The sequence below is a fragment of the Eptesicus fuscus genome, chromosome 5 (genome assembly GCF_027574615.1).
Source record: "Eptesicus fuscus isolate TK198812 chromosome 5, DD_ASM_mEF_20220401, whole genome shotgun sequence".
NCBI classification, from domain to species: domain Eukaryota; kingdom Metazoa; phylum Chordata; class Mammalia; order Chiroptera; family Vespertilionidae; genus Eptesicus; species Eptesicus fuscus.
The window spans coordinates 31,331,495-31,347,071 of record NC_072477.1 but is presented as its reverse complement, the minus strand read 5'-3'; the positions used below and the strand labels follow the sequence as shown (position 1 = coordinate 31,347,071).

General features: G+C 40.5%; 1 protein-coding gene across 1 annotated transcript in view; it reads right to left on the bottom strand.

Moving 5' to 3' along the window:
* KCNH5 (potassium voltage-gated channel subfamily H member 5) overlaps nt 1-15,577 on the bottom strand; it is a 258,352-nt gene that overhangs the window by 75,429 nt on the left and 167,346 nt on the right. Inside the window, exon 9 of the mRNA XM_008138968.3 lies at nt 3,601-3,853. Within this exon, the coding sequence (XP_008137190.1) occupies nt 3,601-3,853 (253 nt within the window). The remainder of the gene's footprint in view (nt 1-3,600; nt 3,854-15,577) is intronic.

Genomic DNA, 15,577 nt, shown 5'->3' with positions numbered 1-15,577 from the left:
CTCAAATGTATTTCTGTTTAATCTTTACAAGACAAAAAAAATCATTAGACAAGATGAAAAAGGACATATTTAAATGTTCAAACCCACAATTTTCAATGAAAAAGTTATGAATATCTGTGTACCAAATAACACAGCAACAATCACTACAAAGCACAAACTGTAGGAGGTACAAGGAGATATAGATAAGGCACATTAACAATAAGATACTTTAGCATGCCACTCCCCAATCAAGGATAAGTCAAGAATAGGAAAAAAGTAAATGTATAGAAGACCTAACCAACTTACTTAATAAGGTAGAAAACCTAAAGATATTTCTCAAACTTTGCACCCTGGTAATTTCTGGAACTTTTCATTAAGTTTGCAATTACTCCAAAAATAAGCAACCAAAATATTAGAAGAAGAAGGAGGAGGAGGAGGCAAAGGACAGAGGAAGGGGAGGGGAGAAGTAGGAAGGAGAAAGAGCAGAAAAAACAGGAGGAGCTGGAAAGGAATGGTCATTAAAATGTCAGGAGTAACTATTTTCCTCTTTCTTCCTTAAAACATTAAGCAATAATGACCATTAAAGAAACCCCTCCCCTCATTTTTAATGGTAAGATAAAGTATTTTTTAATTTAGAAAAGTCTGAAAACATGCAATGTTGCTCAGTGGTTGAGGGTGGACCCATGAACCAGGAGGTCATGGTTCAATTCCTGCACAGGGCACATGCCCAGGTTGTAGGCTCAATCCCCAGTAGGGGATGTGCAGGAGGAAGCTGATCAATGATTCTCTCTGATTATTTATGTTTTTATCTCTCTCCCACTCCCTTCCTCTCTCTGAAATCAATACAAACAAAACATGCATTCTCAATGGAAACCACACTGAGATATCATGAAATGGAGCCAGTGTGATGATCTGCAAGTCTAGAAGCTGGCTGAGTTAGGGAAGGTCCTTCTAGCAGGTTCCAGGCCCTTCCAGCAAAGCGCAGGCAGCAGTGTGTACCCAGCTATGGCTGCCTGGAAGGTGGAGCCTGCAGACCAGGGGTCCTCAAACTTTTTAAACAGGGGGCCAGTTCACTGTCCCTCAGACCATTGGAGGGCCAGACTATAGTTTAAAAAAAAACTATGAACAAATCCCTATGCACACTGCACATATCTTATTTTGAAGTAAAAAAACAAAACGGCAAAAACACCCGCATGTGGCCCATGGGCTGTAGTTTGAGGACGCCTGCTGCAGACTGTGTGAAAACAAGGGTGGGTCTGGCTCACGGCAGTCTCACTCTTTGAGGCATGTAGCGCAATCATCTCTGTCTTGCAGCATCACACCCCCCTCTCCTGCAGAAAGTCACCAGGGGTCCACAATCCTACCATACAATCCCCTCTGATCACCCCTCCTCTAAACCTAGACTGGAGGAAGGCTCCGCACCGAGAGGAGCTCCCGAAGCCTGTCTCCACATCTGTGTCTCCATAGATTATGCAATCACAGACTGAAAGAGAGGACAGGGTCTTCCTGGGTCTCGGACCTATGCAACCCCTCGGTCAGCTCCCTACCTCTCCTGCTTACTTCTGCCTTGGGAAGATCACTTCCGGCTCAAAACATTTTTTTAAAACAAAAACCTTCTGACTGCTTTTTTGGCTGAACTAATCCTTGTTAGAGGCCCAATGAAAAAGCAAATGAAAGGTTGCCAAAGATGTGTACATATAATTTTACTCATTAAGCCCAGAGATGAAAAGTCTCTGAATCCCAAGACTTTTGAGGAGGATAAACTAAAAAAAGCACACACTCAAGGAAATAAAATGTGACAGATATATGATGAGATTGGCCCAATACCCAGAGGCCCTGTGTTCATTTTGACTATGTCACTAGGCAAAACCAGCTACCATTTTATTTTAAAACGAAAAGAAAATGCATTCTGTCTGTCTCACTGAGCAAATGATTGCAGCTTAGCAGACCCAGCACTGAACTCAGGGCTTTCTCCATGCCTCCTTTTCGAAAAAAAAGTTACCGATGAAGAATATAGGCAACGCAAATGGCATGAGCACACAGCTGAGGCCATTTATCGCAACGGTCCTCAGTATAATATATTGGATGTCTGTTCTCCCACCCGCCATTGACAGGAACGTGCAGGAAAAGAAAATACAGCTGTTTGGGGCTTGTGTCTTAGCCTCTTCTTTAAGCAAACAAGAATGGCTGTAGTATGGATATGCTTCATTTTACCACAAAGAATCGTTCTGACAAAATGTGCACTTGCCATGAAAGATTACATACAGCTCCTTTATACTCCGGGAAACAGAACAGAACAAGCACTCAGTAGCATTAAACACGCACAGTGCTGACTAAACAGTTAAGAAAAATGTTTACAAACAACAGTGTTCAGTTGTTTGCAACTCTGCACCATTGCCTCTAACCCTTACAAAGTTACCAGGACCTGTTTTCCTGGGAGGGGTTTGCTGTTTCTCAGTGCTCAGTTCTGTCTCTGCCAGGTAATTGGGCTTTTTGAGATCAGTTCCTCATTTCTGTGCTGAGTTTTGCTTTTGCAGTTGCTAAAATACATCAGTCAATCTTGTGTTAACGAGAATAAGTGGCTTTCAAGCTATGGTAGGTTGACCTCGGAAGCTAAAAAAATCCAATAGTTTAAAATTGAGCTCATTTTTCATGAGACACAAGCCAGGAAAAATGTGATCAAAATGGAGTTGACATCCTGCAATTCTAACTTATTTTACTTGAGGAAAAAGCCAGAAATGATTCTCCTCTGACTTTATTATTGCTTCCTTTTATAGCTATGTGGGCTTCATGAACTTGCTGCTGATATTGGAGCAAAAAAATAATCTAAAATATCATTTAGCATTTGTTCCACCAATACATATATTACACTGTCCCCAAACATGTAATTTTTTAAAATGTTTTGTCATTTACATGTACTGCCACTGCCTTTTTTGCTAGTACAACTAATTACTAGGACTCTGAATTTTTGAATGACTTTATTACTAGCCAAATAATTTTCCTGGTTTGTGAATGGACAGAACCAGTTTTAAAAGCCTAAATCTACTTGCATTGTGATTACTCCAAGATAGTGGGTCAAATTCATTTATTTCCTCATCACTTTCAGCTCACTACTTAGGTCCGCTGTGATGAGGTAAAAAGATGTAGAGTAAGATGATCTGTACTCGAGCCCTCACTCATGTACTAGCTGGGCCTGTCACCAAACATTTTTGGGCCGCACTTTGCTCATCTCTAAAGGAAAATGTTGAATTAGAAAGGTTCTATTGCCCCTCTGAGACCAACATTCTAGATTACTAACCTGACAGTCATTCCACAAGCCATTTTCACACTTACCAACATGGAGGTACAGCCAGCCACGTTAGGCTGTGGTCTAAAAGGCACTATCCCATTGTTGCCGAAGAAAGTGTAGTCCAACCCTCATGCAGCCCGTTAGGCTGCGACCAATACTAACGTTCCTTGCTGAAGCAGCATTAATTACTAGTTTTCACGAAGATTTATCATTTGATCAGTGACCCAGTTTCCAAAGTCAGCAAGCAAAGGGAATTCCTCTTAAGAAACCTGAGAAGCAAACTCTCTGAAACTGTTACGCATTTGCTACCACATTAAGAAAGTTCACAGTACCTAAAATAGCCACCACCTCATCATCCTGGATGACTTCCAGGGATCCTGAGACCACAAAGCAGAGGGCATCCACGCTTTCCCCGGCGTGGTAGATGAGGTCCCCGGGCGCGCAGTGAATCGTCTGGAATTCCACCGCCAAGGCGCGCAGGCACCCATCGCTGGCCAACCGAAAGGCAGGGTGTTCATTGAACACCTTCCGGTTTAGGTGAACACAGATATCAGCTCTCATGTCCTTCGGGCAGATGGAGAGAACCTGAAGAAAGGGAAAGAGGGATAAGTGAGAAGAAATGAGAAAGGGGCTATTTCAGAAAAAAAAAAAAAAATGTCATCCAACAAGTATTTATTGACTATGACAAAGTCTGTGACACACTGTACTTGGTTCTGGGAAGGAAGAGTTCAAAGACACAGCTCTGCTCTCAAGGACCAAATAATAATCCAGTGAGATGGGCTGATGAGCAACGGACTCTTGCAATACAGTACCACGTAGTGAAGCGTAGAAAGAAGAGTCTGGAGGTGGTCAGGAAGAGTCTCAGAAAAAAACAAAATATAACTTCACCCAAGGGCCAACTAAAATAGGGCGTTAACATTCATTTTAGTCTAGTCTCCATTTCAGAATTTTTTATAACTAACTTAAAATTCAGGATAATGTACTTTATTCTACATCAGAGGTGGATTTATAGAAACCAGTTGTAAGAAAACAAAATCAACAAAAGCACCCTTGTGACTTCACATGCTGTCACTGGCTGCTATAACTCCACTTTTAATGTGTATTTTTCCACTCACATTTTTTATTTTGCAGATGAATTTATGCCCAGGAAGTGAAAAGTGTATCCACCAGCCTTCTGTAGGGCTTGGGCAATTGCAAATGTCAATGCCGGCAAAGTGGGCACATCATCTTGCTGGCAGCCCTTGCATTCTGGCCTTTGACTCCTAAAGACTGCTGAGGACAGCAGCAGGATTCAAGCTCTAGGCATCCCTTAGAAGAGCCAGGGTTAGGGAGCTTTTATTGCCGACAGCTTTCAGACAGGGCAATTAAAGACCCAGACTAAAATAGACATTATCATCATATTTAATCAGGGCATCATCCAGCAAGATGCGGTTACAGAAGTCAGTACTACCCAATTTAAAGACACATGTGCAAGCTCGCTTAGAACCTTCTCCCAATCCCCTTGGTAAACCATTCTTTATACTCAGAAATTATTTTCTTTGCTAGGCTTTCAATCCCTCAAGATGAAGTTTAAGCTGATTCCCACCCACCCCCATTAAGTTACACTGAGTAATGTTTTAATATAAAATAGTTTTCTTTCCTCCACTAATTGCATTTTAACCTTTAAAAATTACCTAAAGGTTAAAATAATCCCCTGATTATTCCTTTTATTTGGAGCTCAATATCAATGAAAAGTTGGTTGCTTCCCTGTGTAGAAAAGCCCATCATAAATGTCAAGACTTTAATTAAATTATGCTTTCAGTATCCCTTCCCTTAACCATTCCTAAAACTGTATGTACCATTTTACATATATAGTATATCTGTGGGGTTTTTCATACTCCCTTGAATTCCTATAGGTAACAGCAATTCAGCCCACCTAGCTTTCTGAAGAAATCTCATCTTTAGGGAAAGGAATGCCTAACAGAGCTTCAGAAGCAATTGGCACTTCCTTTCCACATCAGTTGCTTTTCAGAATAATGTAATATTTTATTTAATATATTAATGTTTAGTGACTTCTGACAGCATTATTCATTCAATGGGTACTATGGGGTACACCACTGCATTAAGTCCCCAGAACTAGAAGGATAACTATGACACTGTATTTGCCTTGGAGTAGATAACCATGTAATAGGGGGAGTTAGGTATGTAAAGAGACAATTATAACACAGTAAGAAAAAATGACAGGGCATGGTTAGGTGACATGGGACATGTGCTGCTTAGAAGTCATTACTTATGACTTAGAGGTAGCATAAAAGATTGGGCTCCAGAGTATAGGCCTGGATGCAAATCTACCACTTACCACCTCTGTAACCTAAGGCATTTAATCTCTCTAAACTTCATCTGTGAAATGGGTTGGTAGTGTTTATTTCATAGACTCATTACAGGAATTAAATGGAAGGGCTTAAGCTTAGCCCAGTGTAGCCTTGCACATGGCGAGGGCTAAAGAAATGATATTTTTTGTTAATCTTATTGAAAATGAGTATTCCTACAAAGTTTATTGTCACTTTAGCTCCCTACAAAAGCAATTTGCTATTTTTCCTTTTCTACCCCTCTCTAAATTATGTATCTTGACTGTTTGATGAGATTTAGGCACAATTAAGAAAATATTTCAGCATGAACCTAAAGTTATTTCAAGCACTAGCTAATGTTAATATTTTTCTCAAGTTGAAAATAGAATGAATGCTCGGAAAGCAAAAAAGTAAAAATAATTTTAAAGTACACACACATTAACATTACACTGAATAGCTTAATGGAAAAAATGAATTGTTCTTCTACTCCATTTACTTGGCAGAATTTTCAGTGTCTTAGATTCATTTTGGTAATAGTCATTTTATGTTATTTTAATTCTTTCAGGATTCATGCTGCAAATGAAATCTCCAATGTTAGCAACATTCTCTGTTTAGTGGCATATCAGAAGAGGATTTTTATTAATTTAAGTGGATCTTTCCCTTATGTTTTACTTCATTTATGACACTGATTTATCATTTTGATTGGTGGTATATACTAAAGTCCAGATGTCATAAATCGACAAGTTAAAACTTCATGTTAAAATAGACCAGAGCCACACCCAGCTCTGTTCCATACCTAGATATCGTATGTGCCTTACATGGTGTGTCTGCCATCCAAATATGAGTATAGTATTATTTTTTCTATAAATGAAGGCACTACTAAATGTCTTAGGTAGTAAAAATTTAGTTTTAAGTTATAAAATTATCATTCAAGATGACACTAAGACCTGGCCCATTAATCCCAATTCAATGCACTCGGCCTTGAATGTCATATCCAATCTCTTGTAAGTTACCTAATGGGTATCTCATAGTTATAAACAAATGAAATTACATTTCAGTAGAAAATATTTAAGTTAAAGTGACTTTTATTTGTCTCTAGTGTTGATTATTTATCCCCTCTTCATGTCAAAATACTTATAAATTAAAGTTGATTCTTAATTAAGACAATAAGTTTTCTCTTTGGAAGAGCTATGGCTGCATGCATATAAGGAATCATTTTTAGAATTCTGTAAATAAATTCCTGGGGGCGGGGGGAGAGAATGACATGGTCTGGAAAAGAAAACTCTTTTGAAATTATTTATGATACCAGTCCCATTAAACCTAAGATCAAGAGGTATCTTAACAGACATCCTTCTGGCTCCAAAAATCTAACCTCAACACTGCAACTAGAGAACACTTAGTATAACACAAAATGATCATTTTTACCTTGCTCTCTTAAAATACCCAATGGCCTGCTTCCCCAGGTAAAGCCGAAGTCCTAACCAAGCACGTAAGGCTCTTTATGATGGGAGCCTCCTTCAGCCACATCTCTTACTACCCTGCTCCAACCCTGCATTCAGTCACACAGTATTTCTCGCTCTCTGAACTTGACATACTCTCTCATGACTGCCTTCCTACATGCTGTTCCTTCTGCCCGTCATATCCCATCATCCCCTTCTCTGCCTAGTCACCTCTGATTCATCCACAAAGCACAGACCATCCCTCTCTTTGCCATAAGTTCAATTTATAAACAGCTCTGTCACAGAATTTGGTAATGCATAGAAAGGGAAAATGAGAGTAAGAGTGTTGTGATCTGCATTTTTTTAAAAATAATAGCACACAATAATAACATTGAATTATCAGAGTTGAAAGGATTTCAGCCTAAGGATTTCATATTTTTACTTTCAACAGTAAAGTCATTCTTTGGTTTTTACAATGAAATATTCTTTATGCCCAATAGATAAAGCAGACACAAGCAGAATTATGCTGGGTGAAGCCCTGATGGGAAGGTAGACTCCCAGGCAGGGCTCCACAGGGGCACATTCAGTCATTCATTTAACTCATAGCTATCAAGTGCTAGTCATGTGTTACTTTACATGGTGGCTACTATGCAGGCCACCCAGATCCAAAAGCAAAAACTTCATAGTGCCTGCCTTGTAGGAGCTTCCAGTCAGGAAAAGCTTTAAAAAAATCACTGTTCCTATTCTAATGCCCCATTTTACAAATGAAGCAAATGTATAGCATAAAGGTTATGAGATTTGCTTGAGGCCTCTCAATAAATTACCAGCAAAACCCAAAACTCTTGACTTCTCACTCTTAAGCCATGCTACTCAATGAAGCTCAACCAGGAATAAAATAGAACATCTGGCACTTTCTGATGTTTTCTGGTTCTTTAAATAGTACAAAAATATAAATGGTGATTTCTGAAAATCATTTAGAGTCTAATTAATCAAAATAAGTTTACTTATTAGGAAATCACTAATGTCACCACCACCACAGAACTGCCTAGATTTCTTTGAAAATTTGTTTTCATTTCTAAACACTTTAATTTTAGCTCCAATAAATGTATTATATGTTTTAGAGCGTCAGTAAATACATAAATATTCATTGACAAATTATTTATTTATGCCATTACTATTTGCCAAAAGGGAGTAATCTTATTAGAAATATGAGTTTTATTATATTTATGAAAAGGACCTAAGCTAGATACTAGTTTAGAGTGAACATTTGGTGAATCTCACTCTCCTTAACTCCTTTCCCCCATCACTTTCATCCATTATGGTATTAGTAATTTTAAAAAAGCTTAGAAGAAGACTGAGCATAATTACTTTAATTAGAGGCCAAAGAGTTTAATCAAGATCCTCTAGAAATTGTTTGTCTGGAGAAAGTCAAAAGAAGAAGGCTTTCCCCTCTCTTATTCATTCTTTAAATATACTTAAAAATGTATTTTAACAATTATTATACTCCATACAGGAAATAAAAAATCATAAAGAAGAAAATAAAATTTCTCCATTATTTATACATACTTATATACCATTTTCATAAAATTTGAATCTCTAAAGATTGATTTCCTGCCATAGTCACCCAGTATCAGATTAAATCATTTCCCATGACATGAACTAGTGACTTAAAAATATAATTAGAATCACTGCATAATAGTCCATTATATAATTGAACACAATTCATTTAACCACTGCATTATAATTGGATATTAAGATTTTTAGTTTTCCCTTTCATAAATCAAGTTGTGATAAATACCCTATACTGTTAACTAATTGTTTAAGGATAGATTTTTTTAGAAGTAAAATTAATGGGTAAAATATAAAATCATTTAAAGTCTCTTGACAAATTGCCTTTCAGAACAGATGTACCAAATTATACTCATACCAGTTGTGTATGAAAGTATCTTAGTATTTTTAATAATCCTCACAAAATCTCTCTTTTGCATTTGAAGGAGAAAAGGCAATTTTATGTGAAAGAGACGTAGATTTATATAGTGTAATGACATAGAGGGCTGGAGAGCTTTAGTCTTACTGGAGGTAGTCTCCTACCACTGTGCCCTAGTTCAATGACCACAGATTGGTCAGTTTTAATCAACCTATAACCAATTCCTAATGTGAAAATGGGGCTGATGGGGATAATTTTATTTTAAGTGCCTGAAAGTAGTCAACTAAATAAGGCTCCCTCTTGAGTTCCGTTACTGCTCTAAAGTAAATTATTGTATTGATTATATATATAATCAGGAATAATAAAGTGTCAGCTATTTTTAGTAATTGATAATAAGTGAAGAAGATTCCCCTGTTTTCTTTCTTAGGACAAAGGAATATACATTAACAACATTTTGCTAGGCAATGCAACTACCACTGACATTCTTCAAAATTATTGCTTCTTTTGATGCAATTAAGTTATGCACTGCTGGTTAATCTCTCCTCACCAATCCAATGAGTTAGTATTAAGTTAGTAAAAATCCATGGTAAGAGTCAGGCAAGTGACATTTAAACATCAAACATTTTTACAATCCTTCCTGAGAATGAAGTACTCAAAGACTCCCAACAAATGAATTAAAGTTCTCTACAGACATTCAATTCTCATTCATTTTATGGGAAGAAAAGAAAGCTCACCTTATTTAAAATAAATAAATAAATAAGCCTTAACCACACAGCCATGTGCACCAAGGGAGAGCCAGCTGTCTGCATATAAGTCTGCCAACTTCTGGGGTTATCAAAACCTCTAAGGAATTAACTCAGGAACAATGTAATGAAATAAAACCAAAGCACATTAACGTCCTTTATTTAAAACTGAAAGGTCATATTTAGACCAGTGAGAGATTATAGATTAATATTCATGTGTTTCACTTTAGAGATAAATTTCCTATGAACAGACTTTGTGTAAAAAGAAGTGAGGCTTAAGTTTTTTGTTTAAAATTATAGAGAACCAATTTTATCAAGTTTTTCATGGTCCTGGTTTTGCAGTAGTGTGACTAATGAAAAAAAATTGTTACCATTTTTTAACTTGTTAAATAAAGCTGCAGATGTTTGGGGCCACTAACTTTCCAAAGTGAGGGCTCTGATGACATTTAGACTTTCTATTGTTCTCCATTCTTAATCTTATGTCTGTGCTTTTTAATATGCATATATTTGACTAAATAAGAATACTTTTCAATGTATAGAAAATATGTTCTAAAATTAGAAATATATTTTAAAATATATTTGATTAATTATCCAGAGTGGAAATAATATTGGAAATAACCAGCCATGGTCTTTTTACAGTCACCTAAGACAAATGAGGTTCCCAGCTCCTTTAAAAGAATGAGTTCCTCACATACACTGTGGGTGGAAGTGAATTGGTACTTCTCTTACTTGGCTATATTGACAAAAGTTAAATATATATATATACATAAAAGCCTAAGCAACCATTATGACCGAACGACCAGAATGACCAGAACAACTGGTCGACCAGTTGCTATGACACGCACTGACCACCAGGGGGCAGACCTCAATGCAGGAGCTGCCCCCTGGTGGTAAGTGAGCTCCCACAGCCAACCTCCTATGGCCTCTCCCCCTGGCCGGCCACTCCCCCCAGCCAGCCAACCTCCCAGGGCCCCACCCCTGGCTGGTCAACCTCCCGTGGCCCCTCTCCCTAACCCCCTACCTGGGTGCCCTCTCCCCCATAGGCTTTGATCACCAGTCAGGCTGAGGGACCCCACACATGCACAAATTCGTGACCAGGACTCTAGTATATATATCTACATTATAAAAGGCCAGGGGCCGTCATGACCTAAATGACCAGATGGACGACCAGTCACCAGGAAGTGCATGGAGCACCCCACAGCCCACAGGCTCCTATTACAGCAATGCTGGTGACCAGTGGGCGGGTGTGGTGAGGTCATTAGTTTCTGGCATGGGGCCAGGCTGGAGGCCTAATGACCTTGCCACCGATCCGTGGCTACAAATCAGGCCCAGAGAGAGGCCTGGAGAGAGAGGCAGGGCCTTATCAACAGCTGCCACAGCTGCTGGCGAGGCCCAGAGAGAGAGAGAGGCAGGGCCTGATCAGCAGCTGCTGAGGCTGCTGGCAAGACCCAGAGAGAGACAGAGGCAAGGTCTGATCCACAGCTGCTGCAGAGGCTGCAGATCAGGCCCAGAGATAGGCCTGGAGAGAGAGTCAGGGCTTGATCCGCAGCTGCCATGGCGGCTGTGGATCAGGCCCAAAGATAGACCCAGAAACGCTGACTGGCATAGAAACTAACCAATCAGAACCTAATGTGGGTGAACTGCAAAGACAGAACCTAAGATGAGGGCTGAGGAGGGGTTTTAAGGGCAACAGCTGTTTGGTGTAAGGTGTAAGAAAGCGGTTCAATTTTTTAATGACCAGTTTGGCAGTATAGTGCATATGGCTGGCTATCAATCCAGATATAGGGATTATGTATTTTTGTCTGCCAAGAGCATCTCCCCCTGCTGAAAAAGGCTCCCCCCCGCCCCGCATTAAGCAATCCTATCCTATATAATCTATCTATACTAATAAAAGGGTAATATGCTAATTAAACTGGGTTGACTGGCCATCTTTCGGACAAAGCCATGGTGGTGGGGGCCAAGGCAGAGGCAATTAGGGGCAACCAGGCCGGCAGGGGTGGGAAGTTGGGGGCAACCAGGCCAGCAGGGGAGCAGTTAGGGGTGATCAGGCAGGCAGGCAGGTGGGCAATTAGGTGCCAGCAGTCCTAGATTGTGAGAGGGATGTCCCCGATTGGAGAGGGTGCAGGCTGGGCTGAGGGAACCCCCCATGCATGAATTTCGTGCACTGGGGCCTCTAATATATATATATCCCTATATAATAAAAGCATAATATGTAAATTGGCCAAATGGTGGAACAACCAGAACACCTGCAGCCCCTCGCCCTGAACTGCCCCGCTCCCTATGGCCCCCATCAGACAGGACAGCTGGACCCCACCAGTGCACAAATTCATGCACCAGGCCTCTAGTATATATATATATATATATCCTAAGACTCAATAATTTCACTTCTACGTATATGTCCACCCGAAATATCTATATATGAAACAAACCACACAAAAGAAAGTGTTTGTAGCAGCACTACTCATAATAGTTCCAAACTGAAAATTACCAAAAGATCCTTAAACATTAGAATAAATAAAGATATTGTAGCACAATCACAAAATGGACTGATATGCAGCAACAACAATGATTGTGATTATGAAAACTTATGTCTCAAATTATTATTCTTCCAATAAGGAAAGCAAACTAAATTCCTAAAGATATGCATCATCTGTCTTTCAAATTATTTATGCCATGGAATATACCCACACACACACACACACACACACACACACACAGGAAGACCAACAAAAAAATAAGGTAGTCAAAAGTAGTCACAGAGTAGTAAATAAAGCCAAGGATATGTGCATTGATTACATTTATTTATATTACACTAATTCCAAAAATAATTTGAGATTTGAGATTTGATTATAAAAAAGTATATATATATATATTTGTATATATGTGTATATGTGTATCTATATGTAATATGTGTATATATACTATACAGTATATGCGCATATATACAGATAAAAATCATATAGAAAATAACTAGAAAGTTCAATCATTTTGAAAAATTAGAAAGTGAAAAAACTAAATGAGATAAAATGAAATACCAACATTTGATCAATTGAGATCATATTGAAACATTTTTTCACAACCCTAACACTCATCTATAGATTACAGATACAATATGTATATATACATATCCATGTGTATGAATGTAAAATGCACTATAAAATCAGAAACCTTTCAAAGAGCACCATGCTCTTCCACTCTTCCAATATGCTGCCATTTATCAGACTAGATCCCAATCAATAAGTTCTTATGAGTAAAGCCTGTTCTGTTATTACTTATAGTTGAAATAGGACAGTAATATTAGACTGAGCTTTCTGGTAAATTAAACCCTTCACTATTATCAAAGTGCCTCAGGAGTTTAGCTCTGTGGGACCAGAGGAATAAACAAGGGTATAGTTATTTGAATACTTATATGCACAAATGTGCTTCTTAGAGTTTTCTATGGCAGTAAATCATGCATAAGTAAAATATAAGAAACAACATATAGTCTATAACAAATAAAATAAAAATGTAACATGCAAAATAAATGTAATTCCTAAAGTTAAGAAAATGAAAAGGGAAGCCTTATATTTAAAGAAGATAATTATAATACATATCGTACAAATGACTCATATCCAAGATATAGAAAAATCACCTACAAATCAGTAAGAAAAAAGTAGACAATTTTTTTAAAAATTAGTCTACTATCTTAAGTTTGTATCTATGCTGTTTATAAGACCCCCAAAACAGAACAGTGAATATTGTTATTTAATTGCTTACTTAATCGTATATACGCTGTGATGGTGACTAAAATGTTTCAACATTTCTAGGACCAAAAATAAGCTCGCTTTTCTTATTTGCATGAGCCCTAAGTAGCAGAGGCCCGGTGCATGAAATTCTTCGTGGGTACGGTCCCTAGGCCTGGCCTGTGATCAGGGCCATCTTCCCTGGCTGCCAGCAGCTGCTGCCACCCACCCCTGGTTCCCCATTTGTCATTGAGGGATTGGAGCCTGCTGGCCGGGGGGAGGAACTGAATGCACCTCATAGCGACTGGTTAAGCAGTTGTTCTGATTGTTCCGCCATTCTGTTGATTTGTATATTACTCTTTTATATACATAGATGTGCTCCAATCCTTCCACTTCCAGGGAAAGGGGGAAAGGAGAGTTGCTGAAAGTGATAAGGGAGGCAGCAGGGTAAACTTATTTTTTGGGGGGAGGGGGGAAAGTTTCCTCCTGATGAGGGGCTTCAAAGGACAGCAACCTACTTCTGCTACCCTCTGTCTCCAGAGACACAATTTCTGCTTGGCATCTGGCAGGACAGAGCAGTTACAGGTACAGGACTGAGAGTGCCTTTCTGCATGCAGCTCCCTGGAGAGTCTCTTCCGGCCAAGGAAAGCTTTGTTGTAATCATTTATCCTGGAAACAGGGCTGCTGGGTGGTGTGGGGCAGGAGGGCAGAATGGAGGTGCGCAGGACAGGGCAGGAAGAAGTATGGGGTAGAAGACTGGGGGTGGGGGAGGGAGGGGGTGAAATCTGTGTGTGTGGGAGGGGGAGGGCTGTTGCAGAAGGAGAATTGAGGTCAGCATAGGAAGGTTTGAAGGTACTGGGGGAGTAAGAGGGACCAGCAGATGCCAAATAGGGGATAGGGTCTACGGAATCAGGTGGGGGTCCGCGAGGGTGAGTATAGACTAAGTCCCTTCCCCAGACCCTGCCATCCCAGGTGGCTAGTGGGAGGGGTCCATAGCGAGGTGCTGAGCTCCCTACACTTTGTGTCTGAGACTCCAGAACATATGGCCAACACGCCCTGCCCCTGCCACCCCGCCGAAGTGCTGCCATTGGGAATGCATTTGCAGACAAGTGGATTGTTTTTAAGTTAATGCTTTTTAATTCACTCTATTTCCCACTTGTTTTTTATTGACAAGGTGGATTCTGCTGGTGTGTTCCTTTGCGGGGGTGGCAGGGGTGTTCTCCATTGGCAGAGATCCGATGAGAGACAGAGACAAAAGATCCAGCGAGACATGGGGAATGAGTGAACAGGATCAGAGAGCAAGGAACAGGAAGAGAGATGCACAAGGCAAGACAGACACACGACCCAGGGTGCTGTGGATGGGATAGAGCTTCCCGGCCCGGTGAGAGGGCTCAAAGGGCTCATTCAGTGGAGCGGTGGCTCTGTGGGCACGTTCACCCTGGGCGCAGCTCCCAGGCCTGGGGTATTGGTGAACTGGAAGCCCTGGATAATTAGAGTTAATTACATGTGTCCAAAAAGCCTCAGTGGAGGCCATGGGCCAGCCACCGCTCCCTGAGCCTAACCCCTGTGATCCTGCCCCAGCAAAGGGGCTTCAATGGCACAGCTTGGGCCGAACGCCTGGCGGAAGGGCATGCAGGCAGAGAGCCCCTGGGGCCCAGGGTTTGGGGCTAGCCCTCCGCTTCCAGAGCGCCCCCACCCCCCCACCCCCCACAATTACACACTCCAGCACACGCTGTGGCCCCAGAATGGCAGATTCCAACTGGGTTAGGAATTGGACCAGAACTTGGTCCAAGCTCCCCTTGGCCTTGTGCTGAGCAGGCCCTGGGGGCATGAGCCTCAGTATTTGGGTCCTTAGGTTTCTATTATCTTGGCCTCCTGAGCATTCCCATCTCTGCAAAGATTTGAGATGGGCTCTCCTTGTACTCTGCTATGGGGAGTGCCTGTCTGGAGCTGAGGCTGCAGGATGAGGAGGGGACAGAATCTGGTACTTGGCTTTCGGTGATCAGTTTGTCTCTGCCTGTGTGTGCCACAGGACCCCAGAAGAGTGACTTTTCTGAGCTTTCATTTGCATGTCCATACCATGTATGCCTCCTCTGAGTCCAAGGGGAAGGAGAAAGGTGCAAATTCCTCACACGTGAATGAGGCTTTAGA